At 39.5% G+C, this 22008-nt stretch overlaps 1 protein-coding gene across 1 annotated transcript in view; it reads left to right on the top strand.

The window, feature by feature from the left end:
• AATF (apoptosis antagonizing transcription factor) overlaps nucleotides 1–22008 on the top strand; it is an 86588-nt gene that overhangs the window by 52946 nt on the left and 11634 nt on the right. Inside the window, exons 9-11 of the mRNA XM_072137151.1 lie at nucleotides 7692–7759; nucleotides 10896–10976; nucleotides 14402–14473. Coding sequence (XP_071993252.1) covers nucleotides 7692–7759; nucleotides 10896–10976; nucleotides 14402–14473 — 221 coding nt within the window. The remainder of the gene's footprint in view (nucleotides 1–7691; nucleotides 7760–10895; nucleotides 10977–14401; nucleotides 14474–22008) is intronic.

Here is a 22008-nt window from a genome sequence, read left to right on the forward strand (position 1 = left end):
CAATTTGGTTTACAGGCGGTCCCCTACTTAAAAACACTTGACTTACATACGACCCATAGTTACAAACAGAACCTCTGGATGTTGGTAATTTGATGTACTTTAGTCCTTGGCTACAATAAACAGCTATAACAGTTATCACAGATGTCTGCAATGAAGCTTTAGTGTTAATCCTGGTTCCAATGACAACCCAACATTTTTAAAATCCAATTGTCACAGAGACCAAAAAAGTTCTGGCTGGGATTACAATTATAAAATATACAGTTCCGACTTACATACAAATTCAACTTAAGAACAAACCTACAGACCCTATCTTGTATGTAACCCGGGGACTGCCTGTATAAGAAATTCTAATTTCCAACATTCTGCAGGATATTTTCTGTTTCCTTCAGTTTGCTTCAAACACTCACCGGCCGCTTTATTTAGGTACACCTGTCCAACTGCTCGTTAACACTTAATTTCTAATCAGCCAATCACATGGCGGCAACTCAGTGCATTTAGGCATGTAGACATGGTCAAGACAATCTCCTGCAGTTCAAACCAGTATGGGGAAGAAAGGTGATTTGAGTGCCTTTGAACGTGGCATGGTTGTTGGTGCCAGAAGGGCTGGTCTGAGTATTTCAGAAACTGCTGATCTACTGGGATTTTCACGCACAACCATCTCTAGGGTTTACAGAGAATGGTCCGAAAAAGAAAAACCATCCAGTGAGCGGCAGTTCTGTGGGCGGAAATGCCTTGTTGATGCCAGAGGTCAGAGGAGAATGGGCAGACTGGTTCGAGCTGATAGAAAGGCAACAGTGACTCAAATAGCCACCTGTTACAACCAAGGTAGGCAGAAGAGCATCTCTGAACGCACAGTCCATCGAACTTTGAAGCAGATGGGCTACAGCAGCAGAAGACCACACCGGGTGCCACTTCTTTCAGCTAAAAACAGGAAACTGAGGCTACAATTTGCACAAGCTCATCGAAATTGGACAGTAGAAGATTGGAAAAACGTTGCCTGGGCTGATGAGTCTCGATTTCTGCTGCGCCATTCCGATGGTAGGGTCAGAATTTGGCGTCAACAACATGAAAGCATGGATGTACCAATTGAGCATCGTTGCAACGCCACAGCCTACCTGAGTATTGTTGCTGACCATGTCCATCCCTTTATGACCACAATGTACCCAACATCTGATGGCTACTTTCAGCAGCATAATGCGCCATGTCATAAAGCTGGAATCATCTCAGACTGGTTTCTTGAACATGACAATGAGGTCACTGTACTCAAATGGCCACCACAGTCACCAGATCTCAATCCAATAGAGCATCTTTGGGATGTGGTGGAATGGGAGATTGGCATCATGGATGTGCAGCCGACAAATCTGCGGCAACTGTGTGATGCCATCATGTCAATATGGACCAAAATCTCTGAGGAATGCTTCCAGCACCTTGTTGAATCTATGCCACGAAGAATTGAGGCAGTTCTGAAGGCAAAAGGGGGCCCAACCCGTTACTAGCATGGTGTACCTAATAAGGTGGCCGGTGTGTGTACATTGTGGATGAATTGCGATGAATTTATTGATGAATTGCGATTTGGTAATATGGGGAGGGGCTTTTCCTCATCTCATTTGCGTTTACACAAATGCATGGAATAGGTAGCAACGCCACCTGTTTTGCATGTGCATGCATGAAACGCAATTCAATCAGAGCCCCTCCCTGCTCCAATTCAATTGTTTCAAAATGCAATTCTTCCAAAACGCTTGCATGCAGCGTTCCAGTTTTTACATGTTTGAGAATAATTGGCTAAACTGATCCCTTAACCCCTTTGTGACCAAGGGTCATTGGTGCCTGAATCTCCATGTCAATTTTTGCAGTTCTGTTTTGCTCTTCATTAAATGATGATATCTTCTGAACCGCTGCATAGAACAGAGTCATTCTATTATAGTCTTTTGGTTTCCCTGGTATTCTATTAAAAGGGAGATTCTCATTAATAGGACACCAGAATTGTGTTTCTTGGTGCTAGAGTTCAGGAGACATTGCACAGGGCATGTGCAAATACGACTTTTATATATCAGCATGGAAGTTGTAAAGGGGTTAATATTCATACAGCTTGCATTTATTAATTGGATCATATTAATACAAAATTCATAAAGATTTCATGAATGTGTAATCTGAATAGTATCTAGGGTTCTGGCACATGTTGTTCAGCTTTCCATCTCTTCACAGGTTTGGGTGTAATTTTTAAGCTTGCATATAAGTAGAGAATTTTTTATTTTTAATTCACCCTGAAGTGATGAGTTCAGAGACAGATAGCACTGGGTGACCAGTCTCTTATGGTGCTTCATAATTTTAACTCTGATAAATTCCAGATTCAGAGTTATGAGTAGTCACATCTTATCTCTTTTCTCAGTGACTGGTTAATTGGGGTGGCGGGGTTAATCTAAATTAAAACTTAAACTAATAGAGGTCAGTAAGGCAACAGAAACACCTGAGTAAAACAAATGAGGCTGCCAGCCGCAACTTTATCTTGGCTGGCTCCCAGGAGGCGATTGGCAGAGAATTAAAGTCGCTCTGGCGTTCTGTAAAGGTGAATAATGGGCGACACTTGTCAGCACACAGCGTCTCCACAAATGTTCCAGATTGCAGAACTTCCGTGCCAACTGCTGCCATCCGTATAGAGTGAATAAGCACAGGAGCAGTAGTCAACATCTGGCAGCACAGCAAGGAATGGGTGCAAGGCTGGGGAACCCTGCAGACTCTAAGTATGGTGCTTGAAGCTGTGGAGGCTTTAATCACTTACCGCTCTTTGGCAGCAGGCAACAGCATATTCCAGCCTCGTTCATCACATGTGGACATCTGCTGAGCCGTAAGGCGGCTACACATTCATTTTCTTTTCTTGTCTCCCAACCCCCTTTCTTCTGCAGCCGCCCCCACCATCATTCTGCACACACACACACCCCACCACCACCTTGACTTTCCCCTTTGACCAGCTCCTCCTTCTGTTTCATTCCCTGACAAAAGTATTTCTTGGGAAAGATGATCTGTGAAGATTACCACTTAGATATGTGCTGGTAATTATAGGGAACTGGGCCTGACAGACACAGTATAGCACCTGTTCAGCTGACCCGGTTAATTTCTTCTGCTGAGTGGGATTAGGCAGAGATTCAAGTTGATGCCAATTCAACAATAAGGATAAAGAAAATTGCTTTATGTTTTCTGTCACCACCTACATGAAACTGATTGTGCTTCCCTTATGTCAGGACAGTCGGCTTTGATGAGTGTTACATTTACATAATGTACAATGCTCCCCAGACACAAAGCTTTGTTTAGGGAGATGGCATACAGACCCTATCGTGTGAGTATGTTAGGTATCTGGCATTTAAAACATTTTCATTCCGGTTTGTAGGGAAGCAAACTGTCATTAATTTTCTATGCTTATGGTTCCTAGCCATACATTGTTATATAGTTACATGAATTTATTTGATTTATATGGATTGAAAACAATACAAAACCCAAATTGTCTATTAAGAATATTTTGAGCTCTGGGTTTAGTATCTTAATAGTCTTTAGGGGAAATTTTGCAGTTGGTACTGGCCTTTTAAGAGTTAAAAATGTCTCTGTTCCCTGTTCACACATCAGAGCTTAATGCTCAGCATGATTTACTCACACTTCCTAGTTAATTATTAGACATAGGGAGACATCATATATCACTATCAAAAGAATATATTGAGTTTTGACTAGAGATATTTCTGTTTTGACTAATAAATTCAAAGCATAAACCAGGATGATGAATGGAACGTCTAGGTAAGGAGGAGGGTGGGATTTTACCCTTTGCTAGAGGTTCTACTAAAATCCAGTTCAAGCCTCTTTTAGTTCCTTTCTTTGCATACACTTGTCTTGAATGTGATTGTAAGATCCAGCGATTTCTAATATTGCTGGATAGGAAAAATGTGGGTGGTGGAAGTATATTATTTTATAACCATTTCCCATGCAAATATAGTGAGTTTAGACTTTGTACTAAAATCAGGGCTGCCACTAGGATTTTTAGGGCCCCTGACTGACGCATAGCAAATGTAGTGCCAATATTTACAAAAGGATTAAAAATAGACCCTAGAAACTACAGACCTGTGAGTTTAATTTTGGTTGTTGGAAAAATATTTACGGGCTTTGGTAGACATGCTGTCCTGTAGTATGTCACTGTACATAATCTTAAAATTGTGGATGTTGCGTATCTAGATTTTTTTTCCTAACTTTCTTAAATTCTAAGTAAAGCAGGCAGCATCTCTTGTTTGTCTGATTTGTGATTTGTCTGCATAGCTGTAGAAAACTGGTAGAGAAGAATAAGGACAAAGCAGAAGAGTACACAAGGAGCTTTGTCCCTTTGTGAGCAGTGCAGTCTTAAATATCTGTGACCCAGCAATGAAGCAGTCGGACAGAAGAGAAAAGTGAATGATGTATTGCATAATTTCCTTGTTTTTGTGTGTATTTGGCAACTGCGACCCCCAACATCGTTGGCCCCATAGCAGTTGCTGTAGCTGTTATGGTGGTAATTACACCCCTGGGTGGTGCAATCCTGTCCAAGCGGTGCACTGAGCAATGCTGTCACCTACTGGACACAATAATTATATCTTCTCCAAAACAGAGTGGAGAAATTATTGGAGCTTTTCAATAGCCCTTCCCCCAGCAGCATACAACCTCCTGTATGACCTTGTGTGCTGGACAGCTGGGCCCCATAGCAGCTACGCTGGTAGGTACACCATCACAGTGCCCTTTAGTAACCCATAGTACGGTGCCCAATAGAAGCCCATTGGCACAATGCCTGTAGTACTCATCATCCCCTAGTAGTCCAGTCAATTTCCCCGTAGTAGTCTATAGCCACAGTGGCCCATAGTAATGCCCAATACCACCGTTATTAGGGCAGAGTTATCATTGCGTAGGTATCTTACTTAGACACCTTGATATATGTGACAAATGTGGTATTAGTGGATTTGTGACTTTTTTTATGTTTTAATCCAAGTTTATTAAAGGAATTAAAATAATCCAACATACAAACCTAGAATGCCCAAGGATGCCCATAGGATGGACATAGATGCAACATTTTGATGCTCAAAAGAATACTTAGTAGAACATGACCTTAGTTAGACTGCTGCGCGTTCTGGTGCTCAGATTATCGGTCAAAGAACAGACAAAAGGGGCTCTAGAGGAAGATATCCTGAAAGGAAGGAGTCAACTGGTACTGCCCCCAAGGGGCCCAAACCTGGTTTGTTTTTGTTTTACTCAGATCTGGGGAATCATCTGCCACCAGCTCCGCCATTCTTTGTATAAGTCAGAGCTCTTCTATTCACTCCACCGTAGTGGGTTGGTGGGGGCTCTTCGAATGTCGCGGAATCACCGCTCACGCAGCTGCAAGACAAGAGTCCCTTTTTCTCAACCCCTTAACGCTCAGCGTCCGATATATCTGAGTCGAACCGGCATCGGGAAACACAAAGTGCCGGCTGTGACTGATGGCCGGCACCCCAGTGTAACACCCGCGATCGGAGCGGGCTCTGATCGCGGGTGCTTAACCCGTTAAATGCCGCGGTCAGGGGGACCAAAATCCAGAGGTCTGTTTGTAAGTAGGGGTCGTATGTAAGTCAGGTGTTCTTAAGTAGGGGACCGCCTGTATATCTATATCCACATGTTTATAGATATATTCAGCATATACACTGTGAGTTTTCCTTCTATATACACAGAGCGCATGAACTAAATGCGATGTAAAAGTAGCCTTAGAAAGAGGTGTGGAGTGGAGTTTTGAGAAGGTGAACATTGTCTGCTTTCAATAAGTATTTGGTAGTATGGGTATGATATCTTATATTGTCTGTTTTAATTTTATATCTGCAGTTCAAAAATGGGAAAAATCACCCTGGCAATCCTTAATGTCCCAAACCCCCTTGCTGCAAAAGGGTTATAAAAGTTTTAAATTTCTTTGTAATAACAAGTTTTTTTGAAACATTTTTTCTAGAAGGGTAATAGTACTCCTTTTACCATTTTTGAGGAGTATATTTAGCCAAGGAGTTGTATAAAATTTTCAGTCATACAAATAACTAGCTCACTGGCTGAGGCCTCTTCATACATGGTGGGTGTTGCATATTCCAGCAAACACCCACGATCAGTGCTCCAATCACAGCTGGTGGTGGTAGAAAGCCGGCGGCACATGTCCTCCCTGTTGGCTTAGATAGCCCCTGTGACGACATTTTGGAGCGGCGATCTGTAACCATGACAGCCTTAAGTCATAAAAGTTTTAGCCTATGTATTACAAAGTGGGATTTGCACATTGTAATAGATGATGTGCAAAATCCCCATATACTGTCACACTGTAGTGTGGGAGTATATCGTAGGATTAATAAGACAACCTAGGGTTAAAGTATGCTAGGACACCTGAAAAACGGTAAAAAAAAAATCAACAAATTCAAATCGCATCTCTTTCCCTAGAACTAATAAACATAAAAAACTGTGAAAATCATAAATGTGTTAGATATATAAAATATAATAACGGTTATTCTGCATGTTTAACCCCGTAGCAGTAAACAGTGCCCAAAGCCAAAAATGCCAGTTTTTGCCATTTTGCAACATATAAAAAAAAAAGTTATAAAAAGAGAACAAATGGCCGTATAGTCCTCAAAATGGAAGCATTAAAAATGTCAGCTCATTTCACAAAAAATGACAGCCCCGTACACTGAAAAAGTTATTAGCACCTAATGATGACAAAATGAAGATTTTTTTTTTTTTTTTGTTCAGGAGGTATTAATTTTTGTAAATGCATGAAGACACAATAAAACCCAAATAGATTTAGTATACCTGTGATCACATTGCCCAAAGAATGAAGGAGACATGTAATTTGGAGTGCATAGTAAAAACCAAGCCCAGAAAATGGCGTAAATGCATTTTTTTTTTTGCTAATTTCACTATATTTACATTTTTTCTCCCGCTTCCCTGTACACTGCATGAAATATTAAATACCGTCACTATGCATTTTGTGACGCAGAAAACAAGCCCTCACACGTGGCAATACATGGAGAAATAAAAGTTACTGATTTTTGAAGGGTTAGGAGTGAAAAATGAAAACTGAAAAATACCTGGTTGTTAAGGGGTTAAAGGGATGGCCACTCTTGAAAATAAGTTGCCTTTACTGCCTTAATAATAATAATCTCTGAATGCTCACCATTTCATTCCCTCATCATCCCTGATGATTGATTTATTGCTGTGTGCAGACTCTCTGTGCACTCTGTATAGAAATGTAAACAAAGCTCCTGCACTGGTAAATAGGAGTGACCTCTAGCACACACATGTCCGGAGCCTCGGCAGCCTCCAGTAAGTAGCTGCGCTCAGGTCACATGACTTTCTGTTGGGAGCATAACTGGATAACTTTTTAGGAGGAGTAACGCTTCCTCTGCAAATGTCAGACGCTTGTAGAGGCGTTAATGTGATTTGTGAATAATAAGTGGTTTCTTTATAATTTTTATAAAGAAAACTTGTTGAAAGTAAAACAATATCAGAGAGGAAGTTATTTTCCTGCTTTTTTTTTTTTAGTTGGGTGATTGTCATGTTTATAGTAATGGATGCTTGGTGTTTTTTGGGGCGTTGGTATGCTGTGGATTTTCTAAACTTTTAGATTTTATGAGTGAAAAGTGTATTTATTTGTGATTTATTATTTAGTATTTCAATCTTTTCAGCTACTGCGGGAATTGATAGAGCGTAAGACAACTTCTCTGGATCCCAATGATCAAGTGGCCATGGGCAGGTAAGTGCAAGAAATTAACAATCTATTAGATGTTTCCATAAGAGCTGTCTTTTAAACAGAAACAAGGCAGGAAAGCTCTAAGGTCGAGCACAATATTATGAGCCGTAAAGACTACATACAACCTTTCTTCTTGACAAGAAGAATTTTCCAATAATATCACAGAATTCAGCCCCGTGTTTAGTGCGCAATAATTGCTTTGCCCCTCTTCCCACCTTGCAGTTATGTAGTGCTGATATACAGTGTCATTGCAACGGCTTACAGCAAGTCATCTATGGGTGTGAGAGTGAGACAGACAGACTGACAGACATACAGAGAGAACAGAGTCATCCCCCCATGGGAGATGGTGGGGGTAGGGAGTAGGGACAGAGACACAGGTGACACGTTGTTGCTTAGTGCTCCATCCACCCCCCCCCCCCCCCCCCAGAGCATTCAAATAAGCTTTATTATTTATAGTGAAATCCTGGGACTGCCCCTCACAATCTACATAAACATGTGACTGATGACATAAGAGAACGCATGATGCCATATATGTCCTTTACATAAAGCTGATGATAAAGCTCAAATGTGCAACGAAATATAAATAGTCTTTAGTGAGGTAGCAGTGTCCTTGCAGAGTCCAGCTATAGATGTCATTTACAAAGTTGTCTATTCTTGTCAGAGGTCAATGACCTAAGACAGCCTTCACAAGGCAATAATTGTGTTCACATAAACGTATTAAATTTATTAATTAATTTGCATTCACAACAGTATGAAGGGAGATATAAGAAGTCGTCTTCAATGGAAACTATTTAGATAGTGTTCAGCCTGTGGAACCTCAATAACAATCTTCATTACAGGCACAAAATACTGATATATGGAGGTATGTTGATGTATCTTCATATACCAGTATATATGCATTTTGTATGGGGCTTTTAGTCATATCTAGTTTTCTACTCTATTACCAGGTGAGCTTGTGACCTGTCATGCTCTGATAACAAAGCTCCTAAGTTTAAATAATGTCTGAAATGCAAACTGCTTCCTTTAAAATAATACATTTGCCCCCAAAATGAACCTTAGGGCTCATTCAGACGAGCACCGTTGTGCATCCTTTGAATATGCATAAATTTTTTGTCCGTATTGTATCCGCATGCTTTTCTTTCAAGTTCGTATTCCATCCACTTTTTTCACATCCACAAAAAAAACAAAAACAGATGGCCTTCTAAGCTACTATTCGCCCTGCTTAGTTTGTTACCTAGCAACATTTGAGAAAAAAAACAGACTGCATACAGACAGATGTCATCTGTGTGCCGTCCGTTTTATCTTACTTCTTATTCTTTTACTGTGGAGGTATGTAGTCCGCATGTGAGAGACAAATAGTGCATGCTGCAATTTATTTTCTCACGTTCATGTAAAAAACCCAGATGTGTGAACAGACCAATAGGAATCAATAGGTCAGTATTCAATCTGCAAACATTATAAGTCATGTTTCATTTTAATTTCCCTAGAACAGAAATATAAACAAACATCATAAACGTGTATCCCCTTGTACCAAATTCCTGATCGAGCAAAATATTAAAATTATTATGCCATGCAGTGAGTACCATAAGGGATATAAATGTCTGAATGTTAGAATCTCTACTTTTAAAGGAAACCTACCACTTGTAGTGGCAGGTTTCCGATGGCAATATCGGGCACCAGCTCAGGGTGAGCTGGTGCCGGAGCTTATTTTAGTTAGTGTTTTAAACCGCGGTATCGCGGTTTAAAACACTTTTTAAACGTTGTAGCCGGCGCAGGCAGGTACGCGCTCGGCGCTTACCGTGCACGCGGCTACATAGGAAGTGAATGAGAGCCGCGTGCACGGTAAGCGCCGAGCGCGTACCTGCCTGCGCCGGCTACAACGTTTAAAAAGTGTTTGAAACCACGATACCGCGGTTTAAAACACTAACTAAAATAAGCTCCGGCACCAGCTCACCCTGAGCTGGTGCCCGATATTGCCATCGGAAACCTGCCACTACAAGTGGTAGGTTTCCTTTAAAGGAAACCTACCACTTTCCAATAGTACTTTGGTGCACGGTATTTGCTGATCAGAATTACTATTGGAAAGTGGTAGGTTTCCTTTAAGTAAAATTATTAATAAAATGTTACACATAATTTAACAAAAAGTGATCAAAAGGTTGTACAGTGATTGATACCTAATTGGTATCAATAAAAACGTCAGATCCTCTCCTAAACTATAAGGCATCAGAATATAGCTATAAGACAGAATTACTTTTTATACAAATATTACAATGTTTTTTAGATCCATTATCTCTGTAGTCGTGACCCAAAGTATGTAGGGAATGTGTCCTATAAGAAAAGGTGCACAATCTACCAAAAATATTCTGTGTGAACTATTTATCGATGCTTAGATATTTAGACTCCTGTATATTTCCTGTATGTTGTGAGCTGAAGTCATTATGTTTTAATAATATCTTAAAAAATGTTGATACATGAACTTTGTAGCAAAAGCTAGAATTGACTGAATTGTGGAAAATCGATTTTCAATACTTGTTTTTTTCTATTTTAATCTACTCTACTACCTCAGTTAAAATATCTATTCATAATAGTGTTTGGTTCAGATGTTGGAGTAGCATTTAGAACCTCTTGCTCTTTATCAGGGCAGGTAGCTATACCCTTTATTGATTAACCATTGATCATCTCCATAATTATTTAACTCCCTAGTTTCAATAGCACAGCTTGGATGACATTTGACTTTTGCTGATATAAAGACCACTTGTTTAGGGTGACTTCAATTTTACATTTCTGCAAAAAAGAAACCTCTAATTTACTCTACTTGGCACAATGGGGTTCAAAATATTTAGAAATACATGGATTTCCAATAGTAATTTCAGTTCCATGAAATTTCAGTATTTGGTTCTAACATTTGACACGGTCATGTTAGTAGACTGATTCATAATACAGTATAATTGTGTTTATATTGCAGTCATTTTGCATAGCCTTTTTCTAAAAATGTTTTGTTCTTGTAGTATTACATAGCATGTAGAAAGTGAGCAAATGTGTATTTGGACCGTAGTTTTTGATGCAATATTGAAATTCTCTAACTAGACAAAAGCTTTCCAGTATTTGTTAAGATTACATCTCCTCCATGGTCTTCTAGGCAGTGGCTTGCCATTCAGAAGTTGAGAAGCAAGATTAAGAGGAAAGTGGACACCAGAGCAAGCAAAGGCAGGAAAGTGAGGTAAGCCTAACCTGACGGTGCTGAGAAGTTTTCTGCAAATAATTCAAGTACTTAGCAGGGTATCTTGCCAAACACCGATGGCTGAGCATTATGCTGAAAGTGTGGTGTTGGGTTGTTGATTCAGGGTTTCAATGTTCAGATATCTGACAATATATAATATGGAATAGGTAATTCTTAATTACAACCAAATACTTTACACTGTGAAGTTGCCATAGTCGGCGTAAGGTAGAGCCATTATATATGTAATATATACACACATATATAATATATATTATAATATATACATTTTTGTATTTCTTAATTTGGGAACAGAAGTGATAATTAATGTGCAACTGAAATATCTGAACACGTCTTGTGCAGTGTCCAGACAGCCTTCAAGTAACACTAATCATGGAAATGTGTCTTTCTGATAAAAATGATGACAGGCAATGTCAAAGTCTCTACAGCTCATTCAGACTGAGGCTTTTTAGCATAGCCCTTTCCTTAGATTTTGGTCTGCATGAGGGCAGTTTTCTCTGATGTGTCGGCAGCCAGTTTTACTAATAAATTTTCCTAGACGCTGCCGCACTTCTCTTGAACTCTGTGTAGTCCTGCCTCTTAATGTTACTGTATGGAACTATAACACAGTGTCAACGCTTAGTGGCCAAATAGAAATTCAGTGAATAAATCAACAGAGTGTATTCTATACTGTATTGTGAGAGTTGAATTTGCATTGAACACTATTTATAGGCTCTTTCCTATAGAAGCCATAATAAAAAAAGCTTGAATATGTCTATGATCATCCTTGGTTGCAAACACATCAGATAGAAAGTCATGCAAGTCAGTCTGGGTCAGTTGTGGCATAGTAATTTTTAAGATTGATGTTCTTGGATAATTTATTAAAAGAGGAAAGAGCTGCTTTGTTGGCCTGAGAAGCCTGTAATTATTGGCTATCAATATTCTTTTCTGTCAGCATCACACATAATTGGATGTATTCATGATTCAGTCAAAAGCCGCTGACAACATCACACAACTGAGTCACACTCTCAAAGCCTTTGAAATAATGCAGACCATTTCAGTGTGTGCGACATGGACTGTACTCATTCACCATGAGATCAAGGCCCTACCATGGCAATCTTATTACCCAGCTCCAGATAACAATTGAACAGTCTGGGCCAGATCATCAGTAGCAGAGAGGTGAACAAAATGTTCAATTACAATTTGAGCGAAACATCCTTCCTCTGTGAAAAGTTTAAGCATGTTTTACTTTATAGCCAGAAAAATGCAAATAAAGGATTTGCAGAGAGAATGTCATGGATTTACAGATCTCATCCTGTGGCCTATATACATAAAATTTCTTTCTGTGAAAAATTTTAGTGTACAAGCAGTGGGATATCTAAAACCGCAAAACAAATGTTTTTATTGTTTCGCAACTAGCAGACCTCAGTGGTAAATTCCAGTCTTGATTATTGGCTGTGACATATGGAGGCAGAACTGCAACTGAAGTGGTTGCTGGAATGATTAGCATTGTGGAAAAAAGCAAAAGGGAAATAGGGAACCTGATGTTATAGCCATTGTGTGTCTTGTACATGGAGCTACACATTTGAATGGACAATGGGTGAGACCTGTCTAGGAATGACATGCAACAATTTTCTCTTTGTATTGATGAGTATGATTTAAGGAATTCATGCTTTCTGTTGGAAGAAAGCACCCAACTGTAATTGGTCTGGTATTCAACTGAGCATGGTAGATTGGCATTGACCTCAAATGGGGTTTCCCATCTCAGCATTCACATTTAATTAATCTGCCATATATACATTTCTGAAATTGGATGTTATTAAAAAAAAAAAAGCACCTATGTGAAGATAATTTCCTTTAAACATAGTCATGTGGTACCTTAGAAAATAAAGACCGCTGTCCTTGGGTGCGACCATCTCTTCTGGAGTGATTGCACAAAGAAACTAATAGTTTTTGCATATAAAATATCTAGGAGTTACTACATGTCACACAGCTGTCCTGTGGTAATAAGTGCTCAAGCGAGTTGGTCCAGAAGCTTCAGTAGCGCATGTATGGCCACCATACATGTATATATATAAAATATATATCTGATAAATTTAATTTAATTGGGAATACCCAAATGAGAATACCCCGTTAAGGTCCCTTAAAGAGAACCCGTCAGGCAAATGAAACCCCCAAAACTAAATATATTTTCATAAACTGCCATTAGAAAGCATTGCCCCTATCCCTACATTGTCCCTCTACATGCTTGTAAACTCAAACTATCAGCTCCAAAAGCAGTATGCGAAGACCTGATGAGTACAATGAGTTATTATCATATTCAGCTGTCCAGCTGAGTGTGAGTCACAGCTATTCCATCCAGTACTTGACTGACTGCCCGTATAATAATGTGACACTCCTGGTGCTGGCTGCCTCTGTGTGCTTCTGGTTCCTGCAGCCAGTGTGTGTATGAGATATTCCTATACACATGACTGACAGACTGCAGCAGTTAGCTTGACATGCTGTTACTTTTATACACTACTAGTGTAGCTGATGTCTGTGTCTCTTATACAAGCACTAGCAATGTTTTACTATACATCACACACAGGCATGGGAAGGGGAGGGGTAACCGGAGTGACATCACTTTATTTCTACGTGTGCCCAGACCATTTACATAATAAAAATGATTTTAGAATAATTATTGTATGAATTAACTGTATAAGGGCTGTGAGATGCTCAGACAGTTAGTTTTGACAGAATTAGAGACCTGATAACAGGTGTTCTTTAAGTTAAAGGGGTTGGCCAATTTCAGTAAATAATTGATATGGTTTTTTTGAATGAAAAGTTATACAAATTTTCAATATACTTTCAGTATCACTTCCTAGAACTCTGCTTGCTGTACTTCTATTGAAAGCTTGGACAGAAGGAAACATGGACAGATTATATCCACTGGATGTAAAATTAGAAGCTTTCTATAGAAGCAAAGCAAGCAGAGATATAGAAAACGGTGAGGAATTGATACAGCAAGTATATTGGAGTAAATATATTGTATAACTTTTTCCTTACACAAACAATATCAATTATTTGCTTAAGGCCTCTATTCCCCATATGCACCAGTTATATAAACAATACATTATGGTAAGGGAGCCCAAAGTAGCTTCACAATTATATATGATAATTCAGAGTAGAAAATCAAGAGGGTAGAGAATTTCACTGGCTTCAATTACAACAGAGTCTTCCAAGTTGCAACGCCAAGTGTGTTGCTCAGAAACAGATCCCTCCGGAAACTGATTTCCAACTCCTGAAGGTTCTTCTGGAGTTGGATTTATTAAAAGTTTTCGCATTGTTGGGTTTAGGTAACACTCTTAAAATATATTATTAGAGATATATCATATTGCACATTGTAATATTGTAATATATTTGGATTTTGTTTTCATCCCACTTTGCAGGTATCACGTACATAGCAAGTTGGTGAGTTTCATGGCTCCTATTGGCCACAGCACAATGAATGATGAGGCCAGGTGAGTAATAGACTAATAATGTTTATCAAATGGCTCCATGACAGCGTGACATTGACTTGTTCTTCATTCTGCTCTCCTGTTTTTTTCTTATCGGTTCAACATTTGTCACAACTGTCATAGCAAGACATTGTCTGTACACCAGCCGTGGTCTGCTTGTCCAGTTAATATTCTCATAATAAAATGTACTGCCTCAAACCTGCAACATCTTCACAAGTTTACATTTAACCTAAAACCATAAAAAAAAGCTGACAACTAATTTTCATAATCTGTTTTTCGTTCTAATGTGTCTATGCAACAAGATAGAATTACATATTCTGATCTATGTTGGCGAAATTTGCTCCATTCGGTTGTTTTTGATCTTGGCTACACTGCATCTTCCACAACTAGGTTACTGAAGACCTATGCTTAAACTTTGATAATTGCAATCTCAAAATATTGTCACCCATGTTGTACTTCCATGGATGCATTCAGGCATCTGAATGTTGTGTCCCCCGGCTGCAGTGGAATCCTTAGGGAGGCGATAAAATTGTCACTTACCGCTTTTGTCTTTTTTTTTTTTTCTTGATTTAAGAGTACAGTGGTGGCCAATAGTATTGGTTCCCCTGCAATTCTGTGAGATAATACTACGTTTTTTCAAAAAAATTATTGTCTTCAATGGAAAAACACAAAAAGAATTGTCAAAAAGCCAAATTGGATATAATTCCACACCAAACATAAAAAAGGGAGTGGACAAAAGTATTGGCACGGTTTGAAAAATCATGTGATACTTTTGTAATTTGTGTAATTAACAGCACCTGTAACTTACCTGTGGCACCTAACAGGTGGTGGCAATAACTTATCCATTTAAAATGGCTGCAAGTGTGATTTAAAGTTGACTCAACCTCTGTCCTGTGTCCTTGTGTGTGACAGACCAAAGACCTGTCCGAGGACTTGAGAATCAAAATTGTGAGGAAGCATGAGCAATCTCAAGGCTACAAGTATATCTCCAAAGACCTGAATGTTCCTGTGTCTACCGTGCGCAGTGTCATCAAGAAGTTTAAAGCCCATGGTTCTGTGGCTGACCTCCCTAGATGTGGATGGAAAAGAGAAATTGACGAGGGATTTCAACGCAAGATTGTGCAGAGGGTGGATAAAGAACCTCGAAATCCAAACAATTTCAAGCTGCCCTGCAGTTCGAGGGTGTCAACCCGTACTATCCGTTGGCGTCTGAATGAAAAGGAACTGTATGGTATGATACCCAGGAAGACCCCACTTCTTACACAGAAACATAAAAAAGCCAGGCTGGAGTTTGCCAAAACTTACCTGAGAAAGCCTAAAATGTTTTGGGAGAATGTTCTCTGACCATGTGAGACAAAAGTAGAGCTTTTTGGGAAAAGGAATCAACATAGCGTTTACAGGGGGGGGGGGGAGGCCTTCAAAGAAAAGAACACGGTCCCTACAGTCAAACATGGCAGAGGTTCCCTGATGTTTTGGGGTTGCTCTGCTGCCTCTGGCACTGGACCGTGTGCATGGCATTATGAAGTCTGAAGACCACCAACAAATGTTTGCTGCATAATGTAGGGCCCAGTGTGAGAAAGCTGGGTCCCCCTCATGGGGGAGGTCATGGGTCTTCCAGCAGGACAATGAACCAAAACACACTTCAAACAGCATTAGAAAATGGTTTGAGAGAAAGCACTGGAGACTTCTAAAGTGGTCAGCAATGAGTCCAGACCTGAATCCCATAGAACAGCTGTGGAGAGATCTCACAATGGCAGTTTGGAGAAGGCACCTTCAAATCTCATGGACCTGGAGCAGTTTACCAAAGAAGAATGGTCTAATATTCCAGCAGAGCATTGTAAGAAATTCATTGATGCTTACCGGAAGCGGTTGTTCGTAGTTATTTTGTCTAAAGGTTGTGCTACCGAGTATTAGGCTGAGGGTGCCAACACTTTTATCCGGCCTGTTTTTGGAGTTTTTTGTAAAATGATCAATGATTTGACTTTTTTTTTTCATTCTATTTTGTATTTTTTTCATTGCCAGCACAATAAATGAAGATATTAATACCAAAGAATTTGTGATTGCAATCGTTTTCTGGAAGAAAACAAGTATTATCTGACAGAATTGCAGGGATGCCAATACATTCGGCCACCACTGTAGATGCAGCGGCTGGTTCGCTGTCTAGACCCGTGTTGTCTAGCCCAGACAGTGAAAAATGTCACTGAAACTTGTTTCAATGTTGTGATGACTAATACATTGTAACTGTTTAGAGCCTGAATGCTTTTCATGAAAGCAAATTTATATATTTAGTTAAGGGATCGAAGTTTTATTAATGGGATGTTGATGCATATTATTATTTTTATTTATTTTAACAATACCCTTTCTCTGGATCAACACTGTTGTGTGTGTAGGTGGGACTTAAAAAACCTGTTTGTTTTCAACCTTATCCACTCTACGTTCCTGTGAACCAGTTGATGCTTTTACCTTCTCCATCATTAATTTAATGTGTTAGTTTGTTGGCTGATGCCCACAACCTCCTTTCTGTAGAAATCAATGTTGTACTATAAGCATTTGCTCACTTATGTGTAAACATAAATATAGAGCAGATATCTCTACCTATTGTATGTGAAACCATATGTTTTTCTACCGCACAGTTCATGCAAAATATTTTCTCTTGCTTTGTTAGAGCAGCTCCTTCTTTGAATGATTTTAGTAATTTACCACAAATGGGCCAATGCTTTTTCCCATGTTGTCAGCATTTCTCTACAGTATGGAGAGTAACAGAGGTGCTAATGATCTCCGTTCTTTATAGCTGCGTTCAGCCTTCTCACTCACCCGGGAGCTACAATCATTATACAGTCAGGGAGACACCGCTGTCTCTTATGTGACAGCTCTCACCAAGGTATTGGAGATGGAAATGAGAAAGTAAAGATAAGACGTGCAAATGTACATTACCTGGGCAAACACTTCTACAGTCCTGTCCCTATTATAGGAACTTATGGACACATAGTAATAAGATCATCTATACCGAAAGCAAGTGTTTTTCTAATACATTTTACCTCATCATTGCATAAACTAAATAGATGCACCTATCAGTTCATTGAGACTGTGTGTGTTTCTTTTTCCTTTAGTCAAACTTGTATATAGAATACATTGACTCATTATTAAAGGGGTATTCGAGGAATCAGCATAATTCATATACAAATGTACACTCAAAATATAAGCTAATATGTAATTAGTTGTTTAAAATTTTGCTCCCCATAGCAGAAAATGCTGCTGACATAGACTGTAATGAAGAATTAAAATGCTACTGGCCCTTTAATCAGTCCGTCAATTTCCTCTGTGCGGTCCGTTGCAGGACAGAAGATGGCTGCTGGTCACATGTCCACATCACATGTCCTGTAGCTGCCTGGGCAGGTCATGTGATCAGCACTATGTTTGGCTGTAGTCGGTTGGTTGCAGTGCATCCAGTATGGACAGTGTTGTGGTGATGGCAGTTACACATCATTACTATGGTAACAGAGCAGCACAGTCTGTTATATCATCACTGTTAGCAGAGCTTAAGTGGTAGGATGAGTTACTGAGAACTAAAGGATCATGGAACTTGTAGTTTCCAGTGGCGGCCATCTTAGTGATAACTCCACCTACTTTAGATAGGCCATAAACTTTGTAAATCATAAAATCAAACTATTTAAGCTCCGTTTTGTGACTAATGACATTGAGTATTGTTATATTCATTTAGTTATATCATCATGGATTTTTGTGTCAGACGTTCATATTCCCGGAATACCCCTTTAAGCTTTTTAATTTAAGTTTCCAGATACAGGATTGATTCACATCATTCTAACCACCACCAATTGTTTGTGTCAACACATGTTTCGGCACTGTATCTGACAAAGTAGTCAATTGCGTTCGTCCGGTGAATGAATAATTTACACAAAAGGCCTAAACTTCTGTCCTTTTACAGCAGCTGCTTTGATAAGCTCAGCGTGTGAGGCAGGGCTTCCCCCACCGTTCTTATGCTGGTACAGTGCAGCCACCCCTCTCTTCATCCTGCACTGTACCAGCATCAGAACGAAGGGGGAAGCCCCGCCTAACACGCTGAGCTTATCAAAGCAGCTGCTGTAAGAGGACAGAAGTTTAGGCCTTTTGTGTACCCAATAAATTATTCATTTACCGGACGAACACGCTTAACTACTTTTGTCAGACGCAGCGCCGAAACATGAGAATTCTACACGTGTGACACATATCCTCGGAAGTCCGCCATTCTGGGCCAGCGGGCTGTCGTCTCATGGCCAGCAGTATCGGTGTTCTTCACTCAGGACAAAATTATAGTACGATATGCTCATGCTTCTATCATAAGGTGAGAGTCACTCTATAGGACTTGGGATCACCTGTTTTACCGTTGCACTTGATTCTTGTTTTGTGCTTGCCTTACATCTTTATGCCTGTCTATCTGTATGATTGTGGAGTTTGTCCACTGATCATAATTCCCAGTTTCTACACACCCACACCACCTATTGTAGACAGCAGAGTGCTGGTCATTCACCAACATCATGAGGAAGGCATGCAATAAATCGTTCATATCAATTATAAACATCATTTTTATTATTGGAGTGGTGGAATGTAACATGTAATGCATGTTTCATACTGAGTACTAATAGTTTCATTTTTTAGCAGTAGCACCTCCATTGTTTCACTTTTATTCACTTTATTTATACTCTTCTACTCCCCCTTTATGGGGTATTCCCACGAAGACAAGTTTCTTAAATGTTCCAAGGATAACAAAATAGCATATTCTCTAATTCACTGTTATTAACAAAAATTCAGAATTTCAGAGATCTAATTCCAGCCTGTCTCTATCAGTCCTGGTGTACACAATTTCAGTTGCCCCCAAACACGACCCTGTAACTTCTGACTTGGAGTCGGGGAAGCCATCTTGGATTTCTTTGAGACAGCCATGGTGCTGAGTTCTTTCTCTCTGCTCCCTGCACTCTAGCCGCGTTCTCCTGCAGTCCAAGCAGACGAAGCTCACACTGATACACAGACACTGACATCCTGCCCGCAGAAGGAGGAGAACTACAAGTTACAGACATATAAGCTCTTTATCTAGGGAGATATAGCAGATCTACTGTGTTGTGCAGAATGGAGGAGAGCTGACACTGTCATTTTGTGTAATACGCATTTCATGGATCTCATAATCTCTGATCGGTCTCATCTCTCTCGCTATGCTTCAGATACTAGTGAATGTTAAGAAGGTAAATGAAAGTGTACATAAAGCTGGACCCTGATAATTGAACCACATTGTCAGCTCACAGAACTAGATGGATCATAATGTGCCTGCTTAGAGAGAATTCACACTCTGAATTCTTACACTGACCATTACTGAATGATAGGAGCTAAAACAGCAATAACACTGAGTAAAATTGTGAAGCAAAGGGTTAAAAATTATCTTTATTGTGTTAACTTCACTAGTGGGTTGAGATTTGAGAACTTTCTTTCATGGGAAAACCCCTTTAAGCCCTCATGCAACTGATAAATTAAAAAGCTTTCTTTTTCTTGATAAACCACGTTTATCAAGAAAATAGTGGAACAAGGACTTGTGGACATGTACTGTGGACAACGTAATTAAGATATGTTTTCTTTATACAATTTATATAAATAAATGTTCTGTACAAAAAAAAACTTCATAAAACAAACTATTCAGTCTTTGCAGTACAATTAGTACAATTATAATATTAGCCAATGACTCTCAAACTAATAAATACTGGTAGAATTTTATCTGCCATATATGCTATTTTTCATCTATCATATATGCTATTCTCTTCAAATTCTTGGTCACTAAACATTAATTGTATTGCATATGTGTTGAGGAACAAAAAGAAAACTTTAGATCAGTTGTCCGAGTACTTTTTTGTTCCCCTTATCAAGACATAACTCTATTATACTGCCGTACGTCCTTAGCTCCTTCCATCAAGCTTCTACATCCCTAAATGATTCCAATTTCCAGAGCCCAGTACAAATGCTTATTGCAGCTGTCAGCATTATCCAAGTTAATTTCTCTCCCTTTCCTTTGTTGTAATGTATCTGGAAATATCCCAAGTTGTATTTTTGGACCAAGATCAAAACCTAGGGGAACAGGAAGTTTTTATGAAATACGGCACTTTAACCCAGTGTTCAAGTAATTTACAGTGGGCAGGCAGTCATGTGTAAATTTCAACACTTGTGGAAGTATTCATATTGGATTACTAGGACATGTTTGCAGATTACATTTAGTACAGAATGTTACTTTTTGGTTCATAATACTACTTTTTGTCAGTGGTTAATTAAAGATAATCCGCAAATAATTTCAATAACATATTTGTCCACTTTATAAAGATTTTAAGGCTTCTAATTAAACAGCATCTCATGAGTGCATGGTACATTGTGTTAAATACATATATTCTACACATTTGGGATTAATCACGCCCTTCTGTAATACAAACCTATATGGGCATGATGAGCCTATCACCCCATCCCTCTAACTTCCATATCGGCCGTGACTGAAGCATACAGTTTCTGCACCTGCAGCTGTATTGTGTCTTAGGAGTTTTCCCTTCTTTTTTGCACTGTGGGAGATTCTCCAATGAGCTTGCCATTTAGTTTTGAGAGAGTCAGTTTGTGTGGTTTGAACACTGATATCTATTTTCATAGTGAATATTCCACTCCTGTTCATGCAAGTCTGTGCAAAACTCTGCACAAGTATAAATACATAGGGGATATGTATCATAAGCTGGCACTCCACGACCCCCTTCCACTTCCAGCCAGTTAAATCCTCTCGATGTATCTGGCAGACGGACGCCGGGCTAAACTACGCTGGGTTGTTTCTGGCAAAAATTTTCGTAAAAAACAGCAAATGAAAGTTGGTAGGGTTTTCAAAAGAACGCAGGCACAGGGTGGGATTGCCCCTCCACCAGCCATTCCGCTCCTGGCGTGGGGGTGGCGTACAATTAGTCACAAACTCTCATACTGCACAATAATTTATAATAATTTCAATGCCTGTATGCCAGAAAACTGGCGTAGACACAGTGGTGAATCTCCACCATGGTAGCAGATGGGATTCTGACTGTCCACAGCCTCCACTAAGGTAAGAGGCACGTGACTGCAGACGGTCCGTGAATCGCAGACCATGCGCTGACCGTATTTTATGGGCCCATCAAAATGCAGAGGATGAGCTAGTGAATGTAACTCAAGAAGCGACAACATGTGATGCATAGAGTCACTACTTCTCACAAAAGAGCAGTTCCGAATGGTTTCTGGAGCATTTTACTTTGGTCTTAAAATCTGCCATCGCCCTGCTTGCACCATATTGGTCCTGTGTTTTATGGAGAACTTGCCACTCACAAATATAAATAATGCCCTTACTTATAATGTGCTCCATGCTAACCCTGCTGTACAGATTTACAATGTGAAACTAAATAGGTCAACGTGCATTCTTTTCAACATTCACCTTTTCTGGGATGAACTGGTTAAGTTTGTAGAAGCATCAAGGAGTGTTATCTTCTAAAGTCACAGGTTTG

This window comes from Engystomops pustulosus, chromosome 2 (genome assembly GCF_040894005.1).
Source record: "Engystomops pustulosus chromosome 2, aEngPut4.maternal, whole genome shotgun sequence".
NCBI classification, from domain to species: Eukaryota; Metazoa; Chordata; class Amphibia; order Anura; family Leptodactylidae; genus Engystomops; species Engystomops pustulosus.